Source organism: Bos indicus, chromosome 11 (assembly GCF_029378745.1).
Source record: "Bos indicus isolate NIAB-ARS_2022 breed Sahiwal x Tharparkar chromosome 11, NIAB-ARS_B.indTharparkar_mat_pri_1.0, whole genome shotgun sequence".
Lineage (NCBI taxonomy): Eukaryota > Metazoa > Chordata > Mammalia > Artiodactyla > Bovidae > Bos > Bos indicus.
This window is the reverse complement of record NC_091770.1, coordinates 98,582,514-98,599,765: the sequence shown is the minus strand read 5'-3', so window position 1 is coordinate 98,599,765 and position 17,252 is coordinate 98,582,514. Positions and strand designations below refer to the sequence as shown.

The 17,252-nt window shown below is 49.5% G+C and overlaps 1 protein-coding gene across 1 annotated transcript; it reads right to left on the bottom strand.

Moving 5' to 3' along the window:
• Window positions 1-10,775: 10,775 nt before the first annotated feature.
• SWI5 (SWI5 homologous recombination repair protein) lies at window positions 10,776-17,247 on the bottom strand. Its single transcript, XM_019969556.2, has 6 exons — window positions 17,242-17,247; window positions 16,902-17,045; window positions 16,518-16,613; window positions 14,277-14,398; window positions 13,131-13,225; window positions 10,776-11,078 (listed from the first exon to the last, which is right to left on the bottom strand). Exons 1-6 carry the CDS (start codon window positions 17,245-17,247, stop codon window positions 11,014-11,016), a joined length of 528 nt encoding a protein of 175 aa, XP_019825115.2. The 3' UTR covers window positions 10,776-11,013.
• Window positions 17,248-17,252: the final 5 nt, after the last annotated feature.

Below are 17,252 nucleotides of genomic sequence, written 5' to 3'. Positions count from 1 at the left end.
TCCAACGCATGAAAGTGAAAAGTGAAAGTGAAGTCGCTCAGTCGTATCCGACTCTTAGCGACCCCATGGACTGCAGCCTACCAGGCTCCTTCCTCCATCCATGGGATTTTCTACTGGAGTGGGGTGCCATTGCCTTCTCTGACTAATTCTTATTGACAGCTTGACAGCCTGTCAATAAGAATCACCTTGGGTCCTTTACACTCAAGGTGAATGTTCCAACGTTCCACATTCTCAGCAACTGGGGCCTTGGATCCTTTGTATCAGAATTGCCTCTGAGTCAGAAACTGCTGTGGGGCCAGGATGGAAGATCTGAACCTGGGTTCCATGTGACTTATTTAACCTCACAGGGATAAGAGTCAGCACAACCAGTGTTTGTTCCTTCAAAGAGGCCCCAGTGCTGGGGGCATTTCATCTGGCATTTACACCAGTGACTTCTACAGATGGGAAGAACTAGCTGGCCGCTCTATTATATTCTTAATGGCTGGACTGATAACCATCACTATAATTTGTTTCCAGGGCGCAGTGCCCAGCCCAGGGCCTGGGCAGGTTTGGCATCAGCAGACCAGTGAACCTGAAGGGACAATGATGGCATCACTTCCTAGGGGCTTCTGGTGTGCTGGGCTCTGTGCTAAGACCCTTACAGGGACTGTCTCACATGGTATGGAAGTTACTGTGATTACCTCCACTTCGCAGGTGAGGAAAGCTGCCAGGGAGGGAGTGACCTCCTGCCTAGCAGAGCATCTGTCTCTCAGTAGGACCCTGCCGCTCCCCACCCCCATTTCTGAGCAGATAGTTACTCAAGACATCAGTTTAGCCTGCATGCCTGCTGCATCTCTGTGTTGTATTCCATGCAGATGGAAATTAAAAGAAAGCCAAAGTACCAATACTTACATCAGACAAAACAGGCTTTAAAATAAAGACTGTTACAAGAGACAACACCACATAATGATCCAGGGATCCATCCCAGAAGAAGATATGACGACTGTAAATAAATAGGCACCCAACAGAGGAGCACCTCAGTACATAAGGCAATAGAAGGATTTGGTGGGCAGAGAGAACCTGGAGTCACGGCAAATATTCAGGCAATGTGTAGCCCCAGTCTGCCAGGAAAACCACCCCAAGTCCCTTATTTTCCTCAGTCGCTGTCTCTAACCTTCGAGCGCTTAACAACGTTGCTAAATTGTACCAACAATGTAAGCAACGGGAGATCTGGGAACTGGGCTTTAAATTTTAAGTTACGTGATTGAGTTTCTTATTTCAAGACATAGACTGTTTTGAAGACAAAGAAAGTGCCAGATCGTCCTTACCATGCTCAGAGTGGGCTCTCCAGAACATCAGTGTCACTGACAAACCCGCTGGCCTCCATGCTGGCCAGTCGCCAGTTGAGGTAATGGCCACTAGGGTGCAATGGGGAGGAGGGGGTGCAGCCTTAGACCTTGGTGGTGGAGGGGCCTTGGTGCGAATTCCAACTTGCCCTGTTTACTGACTGGGTGATTTGATCTCTGTGACACCTGCTACAGCATAGATGAACCCTAAAGACATAATGCTAATGATGGATATCGTTATATTATAAGTGAAATAAACCCATCACAAGAAGACAAATACTGTTGGATTCCATTTATATGAGTTACTTAAAGCAGACCTTCAAAGGGCCAGAAGATAGAATGGTGGTTGCCAGGGGCTGGGAAGTGGGGAGTTCATGTTTCATGTGTATAGAATTTCAGTTTTGCAAGATAGAAAGAGCTATAGAGAGGGACTTCCCGGGTGGTCCAGTGGCTAAGCCTCTATGCTCCCAGTGCAGGGGGTCTGGGTTCAATCCCTGGTCAGGGAACTAGATCCCATATGTCGAAACGAAAAATCAATCCTGTGTGCTGCAATTAAAATCCGGTGCAGTCACATAAAAATTTTTTTTAAAAAGTTATAGAGATAGTTCCTGGTTTGATCCTGGGTTTTGGCACCAACACACACACACACACACACACACACACACACACACACACAGCAACAGCAACAAAAACAAACAAACTATAGAACTAGAAAGTAGTGGCATTTGCATAACAGTGTGAATGTGTTGGGTTGCATTGGATTTCCAGAATGGAAAAACCTGAACAAACTTTTTGGCCAGCCCAATACTTAATGCCACTAGATTGTACACTTAATGATGGTTAAAATGGTTAATTTTATAAGTACCTTATGTATATTTTACCCCCCAGTTTTCATTCCAATCCCAAAAGAAGGGCAATGCCAAAGAATGTTCAAACTACTGCGCAATTGCACTCATTTCACACGCTAGCAAGGCAATGCTCAAAATCCTTCAAGCTAGGCTTCAACAGTATATTAACAGAGAATTTCCAGGTGTACAAGCTGGATTTAGAAAAGGCAGAGGAACCAGAGATCAAACTGCCACCATCGGCTGGATCATAGTAAAGGCAAGAGACTTTTGCTTATCCAGAAAAACATCTACTTCTGCTTCACTGAGTATGCTAAACCCTTTGACTGTGTATTAGTAGTGAAAGTTGCTCAGTCATGTCCGACACTTTGCGACCCCATGGACTATACAGCACATGGAATTCTCCAGGCTAGAATACTGGAGTGGGTAGCCTTTCCCTTCTCCAGGGGAAGCTCACAGCAAACTGTGGAGAATTCTTAAAGAGATGGGAATACCAGACCACCTTACCAGCCTCCTGAGAAACCTGTATGCAGGGCAAAAAGCAACAGTTAGAACCAGACATGGAACAACAGACTGGTTCAAAATTGGGAAAGGAGTACATCAAGTTTATATATTGTGACACTGGTTATTTAACTTATATGTAGAGTACATCATGCGAAATGCTGGGCTGGATGAATCGCAAGCTGGAATCAAGATTGCTGGGAGAAATATCAAAAACCTCAGATATGCATATGATTCTACCCTAATGGCAGAAAGTGAAGAGGAACTAAAGAACTGCTTGATGAAGGTGAAAGAGGAGAGTGAAAAACCTGGCTTAAAACTCCACATTCAAAAAACTAAGATCATGGCATGCTGTCCCATCACTTCATGGCCAATAGATGGGGGGAAAATGAAAACAGTGGCAGATTTTATTTTCTTGGGTTCCAAAATCACTGTGGACAGTGAATGCATATTCATTCAATGTTACTTGTTGAATGAATAAACATCAATATCCAGATAACTGCAGTTTTCAAGATATGAGTTTTTTTACATTTCCCAGCTCACTCTCCCTGCCCCCCACTATTGTACCAAGAATGTTAGCTCATTAAGGCCCCACTTTGAACTATAAGGACCTTACTTTCCCCGAGGAGCCAGGAACATGCCTAGCACACACAAATGTATCATTGTAAGAATGAGCTGACATTTGCCTATTTCATTATGGTCATTAAACCAGCTTTTATATCTGTGATCACTTGTGAAGTGGCCACAGCAGGTATTATTTTACCTACTTTATAGATGTAGAAACTGAGGCCTGGGGTGTTCAGCCACTGGCCCAGCCTCCCACATCTGTCTATACGTGCCATGGCCTGCTGAGCATTAGCTCTGTTTGGCCACAGAATAAAAACAAATAAAACCCGGTTTCCACCACTGTATCATCACCTGATTTCTCTGCAATATCCTGTCCGACCCTGACTGATCCCCCTGCTTTGAACACTTCAGCAGGAGGCATGGGACTCATCTGGAGGTGGGCTGGTTAGGCAGAGGGACCGATATTAGTCACTCCAAGAAGTTCCCCTCTGGGTGAAACTTGGCTCACCATGCAGTGAGGGCGGTGGAGGTTGACTAAGAGAGGCAAGCATCAGGTGGGTGGTCAGGTATGATGGTTGGGTGATGGGCTATCCCAGGGCCTTCTAGCCTCCTCAGGGGTCTGCAAAGCAGCCCATGATCAAATTGACCCCTGTTGCCCAGCTTTCTTCTCGCTGACCCCAACCCTATCAGTACTTCCTGATCCCCTAGCAAATCAGAAGCCAGAAGAGCCCTAAGATGGCAAAACAGGCCGCCGAGTTCCTCCCAGGTAAACCAGCTGGGCAGGTCTGCTGGTGCCAGGGTGAAGGGTGGAGCTGCAGGTCAGCTCCAGCCCAGGAGCAGAGCTAACTAATGTTGGGCCTCTGGGGAGAAGCCAGATACAGTCTCACCTGGTTTTGATCCAGGGCTGGCTCTTAAGGTCCAGTGGCTCTCTAGATGAGTTGGAAGATGGCCAGTTTGGAGGTAGCATTTGATGGACATCATTGCTGGTGGTTAGAAGCAACTTGTCAACTATCCAAGAACACTAACCAGGGAGCTCAGATATCAGAAACACTTTGGGAGCTTGTTAAAAAAAATACAGCCCTGTTCCAGGCCTGCCAAAGTGCAATCCCTGAGGAGGGGTTAGAGACCCAAATCTTTTTCTTTAAAATCCCTCTCAGGTAATTGTGACACTCAGAGGTTTGGAAATTATTGTTGTTCAGTTGCTAAGTTGTGTCCCATTACTTGCGACCCCATGGACTGCAGCATGACAGGCCTCGCTGTCCCTCACCATCTCCCAGAGTTAGCCCAAGTTCACGTCCACTGAATTGGTGATGCTATCCAACCATCTCACCCTGTGTTGCCGTCTTCTGCCTTCAATCTTTCCTAGCATCAAGGTCTTTTCCAATGTGTTGGCAGTTTACATCAGGTGGCCAAACTACTGGAGCGTCAGCTTTAGTATCAGTCCTCCCAGTGAGCATTCAGCGTTGATTTCCTTTAGGATTGACTGGTTTGGGGCTTCCCTGGTGGCTTAGCAGTAAAGAATCTGCCTGCCAACTCAGGAGACAAGAGTTCAATCCCTGAGACAGAAAGATCTCACATGCCACGGAGCAACTAAGCCTGTGTGCCACAACTGTTTAGCCTGTGCCCTAGAGCCCAAGAAGTGCAACTATCAAGCCCGTGGGCTGCAACTGCTGAAGCCTGCGTGCTGTAGAACCTGTGCTGTGCAAAAAGAGAAGCAACTGCAATAAGAAGCCTGTGCACCGCAACGAGAGAGTAGCTCACCACAACCAAAGAAGAGCTGGCGTAGTAACGATGACCCAGCACGGCCAAGAATAACAAAGAAATAATTTAAAAAAAAAAAAAAAAAATTGGATCTCCTTGTAGTCCAAGGGACTCTCAGGAGTCTTCTCCAGCACCAGAGTTCGAGGGCATCAATTCTTCCGCGCTCAGCTTTCTTTATAGTTCAGCTCTCACATCCATACGTGACCACTGGAAAAACCATAGCTTTGACGAGATGGACCGTTGTTGGCAAAGTGATGTCTTTGCTTTTTAACACCCTGTCTAGGTTTGTCATAGCTTTTCTGCCAAGAAACAATCGTCTTCTAATTTCATGACTGTGGTCACCATCCGCAGTGCAGTGATTTTCGAGCCCAAGAAGAGGAAATCTGTCACTGCTTCCACCTCTTCCCCTTCTCTGGGAAAGGAGCAAAACCTCCTACTCAGAGGAATCAGGACAGAGGGGCCAACACCAAACTCAAGGCTGAGTGAGGCTGTTCATTTTTGGTCACTGGCCTGGCCTCTAGGTCAGATCTTTGGTCAGATACGTGCGTGTGTGCTGAGTTGCTTCAGTTGTGTCCGACTTTTTACAACCCTGTGGACTGTAGTCCACCAGGCTCCTCTGTCCATGGGATTCTCTAGGCAAGAAGAATGGAGTGGGTTGCCATGCCCTCCTCCAGGGGATCTTCCTGACCCAGGGATTGAACTCATGTCTCTTAAGTCTCCTGCATTGGCAGGGAGGTTCTTTTCCACAAGCACGACCTGGGAAGCACTTGGGCAGGTATAACCTTTTCTTTTTTTTTTTTTTTAATATTTATTTATTTATGGCCATGCTGGGTCTATGTCGCTTTGCACAGTCTTTAGTTTTGGCACGAGGGCTTCTCATTGCGGTGGCTTCTTTTGCTGCGGAGCACAGGCTCTAGGCACACAGGTTTCAGTGTGTGACTCGCAGGCCCTAGATCTCAGGCTTAGTAGTTGTGGCTCAGGGATCAAACCCGTGTGTCCTCCTTTGGCAGGTGGATTCTTATTCACTGCGCCAGCAGGGAAGTCCCAGGTACAACTTTTAAGAAGCGCAGCAGAGATCTGTGGCTAAGACCTTGGGCTTAAAGGCTCAGAGTTCTGGATTCAAGTTCTGACTCCTTCTGTTAATGCGTGACCTTTGGTGAGACTCAGCTGGGAGGCAGGACAGCCCGCCATCGGCTAGGCTTTGGAGCCAGACAGTTTGGTTGCTTCTTGGGTCTGTGACCTTGAGCAAGTTGCTCCACCCCTTGGAGCTTCAGTTTGGAAATGGGGACACTTGCCTCCTGGCAGTGTGGTGGGGAGGTGCTGGAGACAAGTTCTTATCTCCCAGCTGATCCAAAGGGTTTCAGAAGTGTTAGGTTGTTACTGCTGTCAACCCTGCTCTGGGGAAACCTTCAGCTTCTGACTGGTTTGGGTGGTGGTTGTCACCTTTCCCCTGATTGGCTACCCACATGCCTGACGGTAACCAGCGCTTTCATCACACTGGCTCCAAGCATCAAGCCTGGGGCCCCACAGGCTCCATTCTCCCATAGAGGAAGCCCGGATCTGGCCTTCCTCCCCTCCCCAAAGTGTCTTACTGTTTGGTGACACTGCATTGGTGAGGTCAGGCTGCCTGGAAATGACCCCTTTCAGCCCTCAGGGATGAAAATACAGATTGCCCTTTGTTAGTGTTTTGAACTCCAGTGGACATGTCAAATGACAAATGTTTTGGGGTAAGGTTTACACTGGAGATGATCAAACAACATTTCCACACTCACAGCGTCAATTGTCCTTTGCAGCCTATTCCCTAGCACCATCTGGGCACGTCCTGAACAATGGCACCCGTCACTGTCCGCATTCCACCACCAGTTGGCTCCCTACTGCCTGGGATGACAGTTGGGATCACTTCAGACTCGGGGCGGGGGGGTGCTGCCACAGAGAACCCCCTCTTCTCTGTGGGGCACTCTGAGGATCTGCGGCCAGTGGCTTGGTAGGACCTTCCCAGCCAGGGCCCTTCTAGAGGCAGCATCCCTGGCCGTTGGGCATATCTCTGAGTAGACACTGCCCCCTTGAGGCCTCTTCCCACCATGACACCTGGGAGTGCTGACCTCACACAAAGGGACCTGGGTTATGCTTTCCAAGCCAAGGGTGCCTTTAAAATTGGCCCCAAATGCAGAAGTCTCTGGAGGACTGGCGGTGTAGTCCTTCTCAACTGGAGAACTTGGAACCTACCTTAGTGCCTTATATTGCCTTCCGGAAGAAATACAACTCAGGGCAATCATCAGAAAACAGGCACACAGGACTTCCTGGTGATCCAGTGGTTGAGAATCCTCCTGCTAACTCAGGGGACACGGGTTCGATCCTTCACCCAGGAAGATCCCACAAGCCCTGGGGAAACAGCCCGTGTACTGCAACTACTGAGCCCATGTGCCTAGAGCCCGTGCTCTGCAACAAGAGAAGCCACCGTGACGCGAAGCCCAGCCACTGCAACTGGAGAAAGCCCATGGGCAGCAACGAAGACCCAGTGCAGCCAAAGACAAACGAACAAAATACAGTCTTAAAAAAAAAAAAGAAAACAAACACATAATTGTTAGAGATCTATAATTTGCAAAGAGACAGGGGGAATTCCCTGGTTGTCCAGTGGTTAGGGCTTTGCGTGCTCACTGCCCAGGGGCCCAGGGGTCATCCCTGGCTGGGAAATTAGGATCCCACAAGCTAGCTGACGAAGACATAAACAAAAGAAAATACGACAAAATGTGAAAAGGCAGGCGTTTTAGTAGACTAGGGAGAAGTGTCCTTACTTTCTAGTAAGTTTTGAAATTGAAGATAAGGTTCAGTTCAGTTCAGTTCAGTCACTCAGTCGTGTCCGACTCTTTGCAACCCCATGAATTGCAGCATGCCAGGCCTCCCTGTCCATCACCAACTCCCGGAGTTCACCCAGACTCACGTCCATCGAGTCGGTGATGCCATCCAGCCATCTCATCCTCTGTCGTCCCCTTCTCCTCCTGCCCCCAATCCCTCCCAGCATCAGAGTCTTTTTTCCAATGAGTCAACTCTTCACATGAGATGGCCAAAGTACTGGAGTTTCAGCTTCAGCATCATTCCCTCCAAAGAAATCCCAGGGCTGATCTCCTTCAGAATGGACTGGTTGGATCTCCTTGCAGTCCAAGGGACTCTCAAGAGTCTTCTCCAACACCACAGTTCAAAAGCATCAATCCTTCGGCGCTCAGCTTTCTTCACAGTCCAACCTTCACATCCATACATGACCACTGGAAAAACCACAGCAGTGACTAGATGGACCTTTGTTGGCAAAGTAATGTCTCTGCTTTTGAATATGCTGTGTAGGTTGGTCATAACTTTTCTTCCAAGGAGTAAGCATCTTTTAATTTCATGGCTGCAGCCACCATCTGCAGTGATTTTGGAGCCCCCGAAAATAAAGTCTGACACTGTTTCCACTGTTTCCCCGTCTATTTGCCATGAAGTGATGGGACCAGATGCCATGATCTTCATTTTCTGAATGTTGAGCTTTAAGCCAACTTTTTCACTCTCCACTTTCACTTTCATCAAGAGGCTTTTGAGTTCCTCTTCACTTTCTGCCATAAGGGTGGTGTCATCTGCATATGTGAGGTTATTGATATTTCTCCCGGCAATCTTGATTCCAGCTTGTGCTTCTTCCAGCCCAGCGTTTCTCATGATGTACTCTGCATAGAAGTTAAATAAGCAGGGTGACAATATACAGCCTTGACGTACTCCTTAGAGTTAAGCAAAATGACTAGTATAAAGGAAAGAGGTAAAGATATCTTGTTATAAGATTTGAAATTAGATACCAAAATGAGGTGAGAGAAATAAAAGGATCAATTAACTACAGAAAGGTCAACATGAGCTAGACTAAGAACTTAGCAAGTGAGAAGTGGTGAAGGTGTGGAGACATGGTCCTGTAACTGCTGTACTGGTGACAGTGTAACAACTTTGCATGCTGTATGTGAGGCAAGCGAACTCTTAGTTGCCACATGTGGGATCTAGTTCTCCAAGCAGGGATCAAAGCCGGGTCCCCTGCATTGGGACCACAGAGTCTTAGCCACTGGACCAGCAGGGAAGTCCCTGTCAGTGCTTCTTCCTTCCTGCTGGCAGATAAGCGCTGTGTGGCAGAGACCCAGGTCCTTTGTGTTCAGACAGAGGCAAGACAAGCCAACTGTCTGCAGTCTGCAACAGGACCAGAGTGTGGGCCTGGGTCATGCCGTCCTCTGAGCAGGACAAGTTGCTGTCCAGCATTAAAGGGGAGCTGGACTCACGTTCCCAGGCTCTGGGTCCTAGGCAGTTGCTCATTAAATCCCTGAAGCACTCTTTGGAGGTAGTACTTGTGGCTCCAACAGCAGCAGCTGCTGCTAAGTCGCTTCAGTCGTGTCCGACTCTGTGCAACGCCATAGACTGCAGCCCACCAGGCTCCCCCTTCCCTGGGATTCTCCAGGCAAGAACACTGGAGTGGGCTAGTCCCCATCAAATATCCGGGTGCTCAGCTTCATTTCCCAGGTGCCTTCAGTCAGTTTAGACCACATAGCTAGCTCTGGAACATTTGTCTGTGAGCAAAAGTGACGTCTGCCCATTTGGGAGTGAGTCAGTTCAGAGCTGATGTGTCTTCTCCATCTCTTTTACCCCCACTGTGGATTCCAGCAGTGAAGCTCTGAAATGTAGGAGGGCTATCAGACACTCATCAGACTTTGTGAGACAAAGGAACCTTGATCACATTCAGCCAAGGAGTCTGGTGGCTCAGATAGTGAAAAGAATCTGCCTGCAATGCAGGAGACCCAGGTTCAATCCCTGGGTCAGGAAGATCCCCTTGGAGAAGGGAATGGCTATCCTCTCCAGTATTCTTGTCTGGAGAATCTCACTGACAGAGGAGCCTGGCAGGCTAGCCCATGGGGTCGCAGAGTCAGACACGACTGAATGACTAAAAGGAGGTCTGACTGTTAAGGCAGCTGAGGCAAATTGCCTTGATGCGTACAATACTATTATCATTTCTACTTATGGAGGCCAAGCTAGCTGCCTGTGGTCACACCGCTTGTAAGTGGGCAGAGCTGGAATTCAAACCCAGACCTGACTTGCATGGCTGGTTTTTATTGATAGAGACTATACTTACCTCATGACAGCCTGTCCCTAAGCACTGCTATTGCATCTGAAATCTTGAGAATGTTCAGCATGGACCGGGCAGAGGGGCAGTGGGAATAGCCAGGGTAACTAGTTAATAGTGAGATCCTGCTATTCTTGTTTGCACTGAGCAGTCACAACACTCAGGCTGCACTTCTGCCAGTTGATGGCTGTTCATGGTGAGCATCGCGCAATGAAGAAACGACCACGGCTCACCCACGCTTGGCAGAGGGTTTCAACTGGGGACTGGAACCCCAATTCTGTGGATTAGGGACGAAGTCCTCCAAATGTTGCTATTTCACTCTCAGCTCTTACCTGCTCATTTCCCAGCTCACAAAGGCAGAGTTGCACACTAGAAACTTCCGAGTTAAGACTTGGGCTCAAATCCCTGTGGCCACTTACTGGGTGTCTAACTTTAGGCAAGTCACTGTGCCTTTCTGAGTCTCAATTTCCTCATCTGTGAAATGGGGATAGTAATACTAATTCCTCTTAGGATGGATTGAAGCATTGGAGGTAATGGATATAAAGCACTTAGCACAGTCCCTGGCATGTGGAAATCTGTTACCACATAGGGCAGGCTCTCTTTTTCCAGGTTAGGATCAGGGGGCTATCAGAAGAGAGGGAATCAGCATAGAGATTTGAACCAAAATCACTCATGTTTATTTATAAACAGGATACACATACACAGGTATCATTAGAATGTTTCAGGAAACTTGGAGCTGGTTCGGCTCCTCCTGACTCGGCTTGGGCTCTCTAGAAAAAGGGCTGTTGATGTTTTCTTGCTGGAAAGCCTGTGGGTTCGCTGGTTGGGCTTTCACTGCTTCTTATGTCCACATCTGCCTGTCCCAGTGGGCCGTGGACAAAGGGCTGTGAGCTCAGTCATTCATGTCTAGGCCAAATTCTGGATACAACTCCTTGGTGGTGACACCTCGGATCACAGCTGGAAGGAAGGAAGGATGTCCAGTGAGCGAAGTGGGAGGGAGAATGGCCAAAGCCCTGGCCCACCCAGGACCTCCTCCTGGACTTTCTTCCTGCTCCCCTTGTTGGCCACATAATCTTCCTGCCATTCCTTCCAGGCTCCTCCACTGTGGGCCCTGTCCACTCACTCCAAACTGGACTCACTGAACCCTCACCCACTTGGCAGAGGAGGCAAAGCTCCCCAAGAACCCTTTCTCCACACAGAGCAACAAGAGTCACCAGCTGCAAATGTAAATCTACACTGACACTGTGCCTGTGACTAGCTGCAAACCCTGCCCATGTGCATGTCTGACCACTGTGTTTTTTTTTAATGTGGACCAGGTGCCACTAGTGGTAAAGTGCACTTGCCAACGCAGGAGATGTAAGAGATATGGGTTCGATCTCCAGTATTCTTGCTTGGAGAATCCCATGGACAGAGGAACCCAGAGGGCTTACAGTTACGAAGAGTCTGACGTGATTGAAGCAACTTAGCAGAGCACACAGCACATTTTAGAAGTCTTTATTGAATTTGTTACAATATCGCTTCTGTTTTATGACCTGGAGGCATGTGGGATCTTAACTCCCCGGCCAGGGATCGAACCCGCACCCCCTGCATGGGAAGGTGAAGTCCTAACTGCTGGACCGCCAGGGAAGTCTCTGCCCTTGCCATTTGGTGATACCATTCCTCCCGCTTCCTCAAAGACTCGTCTCTCCTCCCATGGAAAGGGGTCTGTCTCCTGAGAGGCCTGCCCTGACCACTTTCTTTCATCCCCACCTACCACCCTGTGAACACTTGAGTATTTTCCATCTCTGACCTTTGTTTCCTTCATGGCACTTCACGCATTTTATAATTCATTGATTTGTGTTTGTTTAGTTCGTGACTATTCCCCTTCCCAACTCCAACATCAAAACATAGTCACGTGAGAACAGAGACATTCAGATGTCTGGTTCACCAAAGTGTCCCCATATCCAGTGGAGTAGCACAGAGCAGGTCCTCAGGAAATACTCACTGAATGAATGAAAGACGGTAGGCTGCCTGCTTCAGGTCCTATGACCCAGAGGGACAGGTCTCAAGTTGGGTTCTGTCTACCGAGAGCTTACTCCCCTCGGCCTCTAGGCTACAGTCCCCTCGCATTCCTTTCTTCTTTTTTTTATATTTGGCTGCGCCAGGTCTTACTTGCAGCACATGGGATCTTTAGTTGCAAACTCTTAGTTGCGGCATGTGGGATCTGGTTCTCTGACCAGGGATTGAACCTGGTCTCCCTGCATTGGGAGTGTGGACTCTTAGCCACTGGACCACCAGGAAGTCCCCACATTCCATTCTTCTTGGGCCCAGGTCATCCTCCTCTCTTCACTTCTTTTTCCCTCTTTCCGTTTTCTCCCTCCCCTCCTGTGGGACCCATTCCCCAGTGAAATACGGAGAAGCCCTTCCTGCTGTGGAATCTCAGATGTTGACGGGGAATTCTGCGACAAGTGCTACCAATGAGGCAGCCGGTGGGCAGACAGCCCAGCTCTGAGCACTGTCCCAGATGGTCACTGGCAGTCAAACATCAGCGTGTCCAACAATGGAAGCCAGGTGATGGGACCGAGGCCACGTACACATTTCCTTACCTCCAGGTGCCTGTGCCCTGGCTCAGATCTCCGGATAGTGGGTACTGTGCTCAAAGAAGAACAAAATACCCCTTTGAGCCAAGAGTCACCCTTGTACTTTCGCCTCTGTACCATGCCAGCCACTTGAGGCAAGGCTGGGGTCTCCATTGGTCTGAGTAGACTCTGGGGCACTAGGAACCCTAGTCCTCAGGCAGGCGGGCGAGTCCCAGATTCCAACCTGCCTGCAGCTCCAAAGCAGCCTCTACATGAGGGGAAGAACCCCAGGGACTCAATGAGAGCCGTACAGCTGCTCTGCTAGGAAGGGCAGGGGCGTTCGGGGAGCACAGCAGCTGAGAACACTGCGGGTGGGGGTGGGGTGAGGGATGGTAAGTCAGAAGACCCAGGGGCAAAATCCCACCAGCCTGGCCCGTGGGGACTCTCTCACCTAGTCTTCCCAGCAGCATCTGGGCCGCATCCTTGATGTCATTATACTCGTGGAGCTGGGAGATGTGGTCCTCCAGTTCATCTACACTGTAGCCTCTGGGGTGGGAAACGGGGAGAGAGAGAGAGAATCGTTAAGAAAGCTGATAAAGCCCCCAGCTTCAGAGGTAATAAGGCCCTTACTCACTAAGGGCCTACTGGGTGCTCAGCACTGGGAACACAGCAATGCCAAGACAGACCCCGCCCTCGTGAAGCTTAAGGTACGGCAGGGGATCTGCCCACTGTCTCACTCCTGGCAAATTCTCCCTGTATCCTTAGGGAGGGGTCTCCAGGCACTACTGGTACTATGTAACCCTGGTTAGAGCTGAGGGATTCACAGATGGGCACATGAGTGGTTAGTCAAATCCCCTCAAGCGTAACACGGCTATTCAAAGGTTCCTTGGTCTGTGCTCTGTGGCTGGAGCAAGAAGCATGGGAAAACCCAGGAGGTATGGAAGAGCCAGTGTCCCCTTGGCACTGAAAACCCACTTTCAGAGGGAGGGCAGGGCTCACGTGTGGACAGAAGCAGAGGCAGAGACCGTGGGTTCCAGACAGAGAGTGGGAGACCCATAGCTTTTCAGCTCCCAGTTCCCCTGGTCCTCCCAAGCCTGACCACGCCTTACCTGAGGCAGCTGCTGAGGCTGCTGGATGCCAATGGCACAGTCCTGTTTTTATGTTAAGGTAGGTTTCAGTTACTATTGCTGTTGTTCAGTCGCTAAGTCCTGTTGGACTCTTTGAGACCCCATGGACTGCAGCAAGCCAGGCTTCCCTGTCCTTCACCATCTCCCTGAGTTTGCTCAGACTTATGTCCATATCGAGTCAGTGATACTATCTAATCATCTCATCCTCTGCCACCCACTTACCATCAGGAAGCTTGCACAAGCCTCTTATCCTCATCCATGAGTTACTGGGCACTAGTTAAAAGTTTTCTAGAGCTTCCCGGGTGGTCCAGTGATTAGGACTCAGTGCTTTCACTGCTACGGCCTGGGTTTAAACCCTGGTAAGATCCCACAAGCCACATGGTATGATCCCTGCCCACACACACACACACACACACACACACACACACACACGTTATTCTAAGCACACTGAGGAACCCAACCAGACTTACTCTGATAATAGTTGGGAGATCTCCTTGTCCAACATGTCCTTCTTCTCCTTGAGTTTCTGAATGTCAAGCTGTAGAGAATCCTCGCTGGTCCTGTCAGCCTGGCCAGGTTTGGGAGATGGCCGCTGAGTGGCACAAAAAGTCAGAAGCTAGACTAACCAATTATCTACAATTCAGAACCTCCACATTGTCCCCTCAAAAGCCACTCCCTGTTTCAGTGTGGTAACAGACAACCTCTACCCAGAATAAGACTACATTTTCCAGCTTCCCTTGGAATTAGATGTGGTCCTATAACTAAGTTCTGGCAAGTGGAACTTAATCAGAAATAGTGGATTCTATGTCTGGGAACTGTCCTTCCGGGGAGGGGATACACCTTTCTGTGGCCCTCTTCCTTCCTGCTAGTGGAGGGATGATGGAGTTGAACAGTGTCTTGGATGATAGAGGCATGGGTCCCCGATGACTGTTTTAGCCACCACTATTCAGGGTTTCCTTTCACTTTCAGCCAAACCCAACTTTAACTAAAGGGCTCATCCTGGTTCCCAATCTGACCCTAGCGCATCCACTTCAGGTCTACCTCTTGGATTCTCCTCTCCAGTCTACGATTATAACCTCACTGGGGGATTTCCCTGGTGGGCCAGTGGCTAAGACTCCATGCTCGCAACACAAGGAACCCAGGTTTGATCCCTGGTCATGGAATTAGAACCCACATGCTGTAACTAAGACCTGGTGCAGCCAAATAAATAAATAAATATTCAAAAAAAATCTACTTGGGTAACAAAATGCTTCCTTGGGGCTACAGTTCATCTTTGTCCTTTCTGCATCTAAAAGCTGCGAAGGCAGTGCCTGACATGCTGCCAATCTTCAGGAAATGTTGGTTGGGGCCACATTGGGGTTTTTAACCAGTCAACAAATCATAAGTAAGTACTAGCTGCCAGGCACTGCCTAAGGCTGCAGGGGTTTAGCAATGGAGAAGACATCAAGCCCGGCCCCCTGCCTTCATGGAACATAGAGCCTAGTCCCAGGCATACAACACCCAAAATGATGCTCTTCCTCCAGATAGTTCCATGGAAAGCTGGACTCACCAGTCACACTTCATCAAAAAGACCTTCCCTGACCACCCCATCTAACCACCTCACACACTACCCCTTGTCCTGATGTTTTCTAACATCTATCACCACCCGGCACGTTGTACATTTCATTAATAATATTATTTTCACTGATGGCCTTATACCACCGGAGGGTGAACACCATGAGGGCAGGGACTCTGTTTTTTCACAGCTGATGGCCTTGTGTCTACAATAGGACCCAGCACATAAGTAAGTCGCTTCAGTAGTGTCAGACTCTGTGACCTCATGGGCTGTAGCCTGCCAGGCTCCTCTGTCCATGGAATTCTCCAGGCAAGAATACTGGAGTGGAAGAAAAAAAAAAAAAGAATACTGGAGTGGAAGAAAAAAAAAAAAAAGAATACTGGAGTGGGTAGCCATTCCTTTCTCCAGGGGATCTTCCCAACCCAGGAATCGAACCTGGGTCTCCTGCATTGCAAGTGGATTCCTTACCGTCTAAGCCACCAGGGAAGCCCAGACCTGGCATATAGAAAGCACTATTTCAAATGAATTCATCAAATGAATGAAGGAAGGAAAAACAACCAATCAACTAACCAGCCGTCTGGAAAGTGTTTTGAAGTTGAAGTACCGTGTGCTAAGGGGGCACCTAACAGAGCAAGTGGCCTGAGCCTGAAGTGGAGCTGTGACTCCTCCAAGGAAGCTCAACTTTAAAGGCTGAGGAGGCATCAGTTTGGCAAAAAGCTGGAAAAAAGTATTCCACACAAGGGACAGCATATGCAAGTGCTGTAGGGCAGGAGAGAGCACCTGTGTTTGAGGGAATGAGAGTGGTTTCCATGTAGGTGGAATGGGTGAGGGAAGGAGGGTGGTGTGAAAAGCACAAAACCAACCAACCACTTGTGGCGATGTCAGGGAGGAGGAGAGACAGAGCCCCTTTGTAGGGTCTGGGGTAACACTGACAAAGGACAGGAACGCTGTTTCTTCTCTGAAGCCTGGCGGGCAGGAGGAAAAGATGATGCGGAAGGACTGAGAAATGACCTGGAGTTTCTCTGTGGAATAAGGTCAGCTGGGGGGAAGACCCTGAAGAGGGCTGGTGGGTGGGTCAGCCGCTGTTAGGGAAGGAGGGAAGGGCTGGGAGCAGCATACAGGGTGGAGGGCAGGGAGGGGGCACAGGTATACTCACAGGGGATCGGAAGGCCCCGCCGCAACTTTTGGAAAGTCCTGGTTGAATCCTGGAGAGGAAGCCGAGGGAAAAAGTCTGATTGGACCTAGAGGCCGCCTGGGGAGGAAAGGGGTACTGTCGGGGTGTGGAGAGGAGGAACAGCTATGAACCGGGACTGGATCCGGTTGGGAAGGGGACAGAGAATGGTTCTGGGATCAGGGTAGGGATTCTCGGAAAAGGGGGGGTTTCTGACAGGGAGGAGTGTTGGAGGAGTGGATGGCGGGGCGGGGGGCGCGTCTCTGGAGGTGATCTGAGGAGAAAAAGTCTGAGGCAGAGCTACAGGGGCGTCACGAAAAGGGACTGGGAAAAGATGTGCTTTCCCCCTGCTATCAGCTCCTCGCCCACCTCCTCAGCCCTGGCGTCCGGGGCCCCCGACTCGGGGGGCGCTGCAGAGAAGGAGGGTCCAGGGCGAGGACGGAAAAGAGCCTCCTCAGGTCTGCCAGGTACTTGGAATCCTGTGACGGAGACTAAGAACGTCACAAAGCGTAGCTACGCACGCACTTGGCGAGAGCCGGCTCAGTCCTCTCCGCCGCGGTGGGCAGGACAGAGGCCGCTTACTCTGCGGCTGCGCCTTTAGCGTTTTTTGTGACTCCACCCTCTCTTTCGGGCTAGGCGGCGGCTTTAGCCGTGCGTCTCCGCCCCGTATCTTTTCCACTATCCAATGGGGCTAGAGAATTGAGGCCACCCCCATACACC

Coding starts and splice junctions, on each gene's coding strand:
- SWI5 (XM_019969556.2), bottom strand. Junction 16,614..16,901: donor CGGACGCCAGGGCTGAGGAG/GTGGGCGAGGAG, acceptor TTTCCTCCCCAG/GCGGCCTCTAGGTCCAATCA. Junction 11,079..13,130: donor GATGCTGCTGGGAAGACTAG/GTGAGAGAGTCC, acceptor CCTTCCTTCCAG/CTGTGATCCGAGGTGTCACC.